We start from the raw sequence: 4,181 nt of genomic DNA on the forward strand, positions 1-4,181 counted from the left end.
TTGATGATTTCATTCTCATTCATAAACGTGCAGTGTCAGAATCCTCTGAAATGAGGGAACAATAATGAGTTGCTTTCACTGTAAGTTGCATAACTGAAAACAAGCATTTCACCAAATGAAGAAGATTACAACTAACTGGGAAACTATGGTCTCTCTCAAGATAAAAGAACTGCAAAATTATCTGATGTAAATAAAGGGCATACTCTCAGAATGAAATGGTACTGCTGAGAGACCTAACCAACCATAACAAACAATGTAAGTTGTTCTTGGTGAGATTTTGAAAATCTGCCACCAAATGATCCCACTTCCTGGCCTACATAATTATTCAGATTCCTTTTCACTATTGCATGTTCAACTCTTTGGCCATAACATGGAATTTTTTATAGGGCCACTGTGGATAAAGACCACTTCTCATTGCAGATTCTGTGGTTATCCACAACAGCAAAACTCACATACTATTGCTAAAAATTCTTGGACAGCAGCACATAATCTGAATAGTTTCCCATCAAATCTCTACAATTAGTACCAGGATGAGTGGCATTGTCCATTTCACAAGCTCACTTAGTCTCACAAATCTCAAAAATCAATTCAGTAATTGGGAGCCAGATTTTAGATTTGGAGTTCAGAATTTGGTAGCTTTGGTTTCAAGCTGTGATTTCTCATGTGACTTTAACCCTTAACATCAACATCAACTGTTCTGAAGTCTTTGTTTGGTAGTCAGTTGCACAATTTTTTTTTCTTCCTAATTTCTCATATATAAATGTTATATTGTCTCTAACCACATCATTGCTAATGAGGAGCTTGAAGAATATAAAGTGTGCAGCATCACTTCTGCCAGAGTGGCCAATACTACACAAAAAAATCACAAAAAGCCCCCTATGGATTCTAGAACATAATTTCTTCAAGTTTCTTGAGGACTTGCTTTATGTTAGGTCTAACTGAGGGTGAAGGGGAGCAACAAGCCATGGCAAGTTGAAAAACTTTGAGAATGAATTCTTCTGTGACTGGAATACTATCCTCTCTGCTGTTTCTGAGAAGAATGGCAGGGTGGTATAAATCAGCAACTCTGTGTCCAAGGACTGCATTTCTCATGAAATTTGGCAAATAGAAATCCTCATCAGGAGTAGGGTGCTCATTGATAGGTTCCTTTCCTGAAAGCAGTTCCAGCAAGATCACACCAAGGCTATATATATCACTCTCCTCACTAGCATCCTTCATTTTGATGAGCTCAGGTGCCTTGTAACCCTGAGCTGCTGAACTTTCAAGCATTTCTTGGCCAGCAGTAGGATTCAGCAGAAGATGTAGGCCAGAATCAGAGATGTAGGGCTGGTAGGAGCGGTCCAAGAGGATGTTTTTAGACTTGAGGTTTCCATGGATAATTGGCTTCTCCTGTGATGTGTGAAGATGCTCCAATCCTTTGACAATTCCAATGGATATTCTACATATGTTTGACCATTTGTAACACTCTCCATTTCCATCTGCATAGTGAACATTTTTTATCAACAAATGAAACATATAATGCAAAACAAAAATCACTCCAGAAGGTGTGAAGAGTAGGTCTAATGAATCAAATAGTATCTTGGTTTGAAACCTTCTGCCTTGCTATTTGATCACTTGCTCTTCTTAATGTAGACATTTCCTAATCTAATTGAAATTTTATTAACAGATGCATGAATACCAGTGCCATGAAAATGACCAAAACATAAGGCAATAAAAATTGAGTAGTGATCGTATCAGCCAAGAAAATGTCAGTAAAATACTAAAAGAAGAAGAAAGATGGGGTTGTTTTCAGCTTTCTGACACCATTAAAGAAAAGTCTATTTCGTTAAAGTACACAGCAGACCAAAAATAAAAGCCTTACACAATGCTCATAGTGCTTCCCTTTAAAATAATGAAACAAAAACAAATAATATATATGCCAACACAACATTCTCTCTCTACAGTGTAAACATGATGTAACTCTTCTGCTGTACAAATCTCATTTCACTTTTCTATTGAAATAACTATTAGTCCATCCATTCTAAAGTAATTTTTTTTTTAGTTTTTTTCAAGCTAGTTTTTATAATAATACTCCTACACATAATTAAGAGCTATTAACACAGAACCAAAAACATTGAAAAGAAACACAAAAACTGTCGAAAAGTAAGAGATATTTTTACTAGTAAATTTGTATTGATTTGTGTTAGAATCTTAAGAAACTATGGTTTTGCAAGGGTGGAAGGAAGATTTAGAGTGAGAAAAAAACTCTATGTTTCTTCTATAATTCCCAAATCCCCACAATTCAACATTTTCCATCTCCTAACAAAACACTAACAGTAATACAAACTAAGTACTGAATGCTTTAAAACTAATTGCAGATCAAGATTTGCCACAAGCCTTCAAACCCATTATTATATTGACAAAATCAGGAACAAAATACCAAATGAACATCCCAAAAGAATGAAGCCGCACGGATTTCCTGCAAGACCAAATAACAGAATTAAAAGTACAAAAGGCAAGAGAACAATCTATTACCTCTTATGAATTGAGTGAGATTCCCATGTCTATAGAAGGGATGAACAAGAAGCTTCTCACCCCTTGGCCCAGTGTAAAACCCCAGAAGAGGAACCAAGTTAGGATGCCTTATCCTTCCAAGAAACTGAATCAACTCATCCAATTCTTCACCTCTTGCAGTGCACACAGGCCTCAGAAACCTGAGCAGCCTCACCTTGTTGCTCCTCTGCAACAAGGCCTTGTACAGTGTTCCATAGTTGGATTTTCCAATCACTTCCCCTGGAGCATCCAATATGTCACATATTGTAAGGTCCTCCCCACCTTGAAAGATCATCAAATCCTCCTTCAGAGCCACCTCCTCCTCCTTGTGTTCTGAGCTTTCAATGTCCTTACTCTCATATCCTGACACTCTTCTCTGGCAATACAACACATAACCTGCAACAATCACTAACAAAGTAGCTGAAGCTAGTCCAAGAACTAGTATCAACATGGAGGGTGGTTCTCCTTGTTCCACCGAAAAACCTGATCTTTCAGTACACCCAGTAGTGAGTACTACTAGCAACCCAATTGGACTGAATGGCACACAAAAGAGTGTTAGATAAATGGGATAATTAAGATCTGGGGTGTGATGAGAGAGATTGAAAGGGGCACATGTAGATGAAAAAGTGGAGTGATTTTACATGAAAAATGATAATATTCCCATGTGGGTATATAGGACAAGGAGAAGCATGGTTAAGAGAACTTTGTGGTTGTGGAACCCAATTTTAAGGTGGATGGAAATTGAATGAGGTGGCTAAAGTGTGCAATAATTGAAGCAGAAATGGACATAGGTAGTAGGAGAGAGGAATGGAGGATTTCTGGGTGGAAAATGTGGAAAGAGTTGGAAGATACACTCTGGATGGAATGACTGAATGTGAATGCAGTATGAGACAGATCTAAGACATGTGATGTTCTATCCCAATTTGACTCTGTCTCTGAGTGTTGCTGATGTTATGTTCTGTGATGTGAAAATACTCATTTGCCACACCACAACACCAAACCCTGCTTCTATGATTCTGCTCACTCCTACATTTATATTTATACTTCAAAACTTTGCTGCAGAAAATATCATCACTTCATTCTCCTAATATCACTACAAAATATCTCACTTTTTGTTTACTCTAAAATCTGATGATTCTCTCACACTTTTATTCTTCAAAAATGGCTTAATAGAGTAAAAGGTTAGTGCTTATAAATTGTTCTGGCTTCAACTTTTAAGCATAGTGATTGTATAGCTGTTTATGCCAAGAAATATACAAATGAAAATACTTTTCAAATGAATTTAATTGAAACACACTAACTTCAACATAGTTGCAAGTAAAGTAATCATTCAATTAGTTGGAGTGATTTCTTATTGATTAAGAATGTAAAAGTTTCAAGTATATGTCAAAATCATTACTTTGTTTGGTTCTTGAATGTGTATGTGTATTTATAATTCTTGCATAATAAGATTACAATTTTATACTTTCAAAAAGAATTCTGTTATATTTTTTCATTGATATTGATTGAAAATAAAATTGATTAATTTTTTTAATATGTTTTAAATTTTGTATTAAAATAAATTATCCTCTAACAATTACCAATAATGTGATTCTATACTTCAGGTGGTATAAAATATTGGTCTCCACTATTATATCATTTGTGTGAGC

The 4,181-nt window shown here is 35.7% G+C and overlaps 1 protein-coding gene across 1 annotated transcript; it reads right to left on the reverse strand.

The window, feature by feature from the left end:
- On the reverse strand, positions 1–3,856 carry LOC137823506 (Protein kinase superfamily protein). Its single transcript, XM_068628679.2, has 2 exons — positions 2,515–3,856; positions 1–1,478 (listed from the first exon to the last, which is right to left on the reverse strand). The coding sequence occupies exons 1-2, from the start codon at positions 2,981–2,983 to the stop codon at positions 886–888; spliced, it is 1,062 nt and encodes a 353-aa protein (XP_068484780.1). The 5' UTR covers positions 2,984–3,856; the 3' UTR covers positions 1–885.
- Positions 3,857–4,181: the final 325 nt, after the last annotated feature.

Source organism: Phaseolus vulgaris, chromosome 11 (assembly GCF_051622355.1).
Source record: "Phaseolus vulgaris cultivar YP4 chromosome 11, ASM5162235v1, whole genome shotgun sequence".
Taxonomy (NCBI): Eukaryota; Viridiplantae; Streptophyta; class Magnoliopsida; order Fabales; family Fabaceae; genus Phaseolus; species Phaseolus vulgaris.

Excerpts from the sequence above, each read along its gene's own strand:
- LOC137823506 (XM_068628679.2), bottom strand. The coding sequence starts at position 2,983 with ATGTTGATACTAGTTCTTGGACTAGCTTCAGCTACTTTGTTAGTGATT. Across the intron at positions 1,479-2,514 it reads TCTCACTCAATTCATAAGAG|ATGGAAATGGAGAGTGTTAC; the intron begins GTAATAGATTGT and ends TTCACTATGCAG.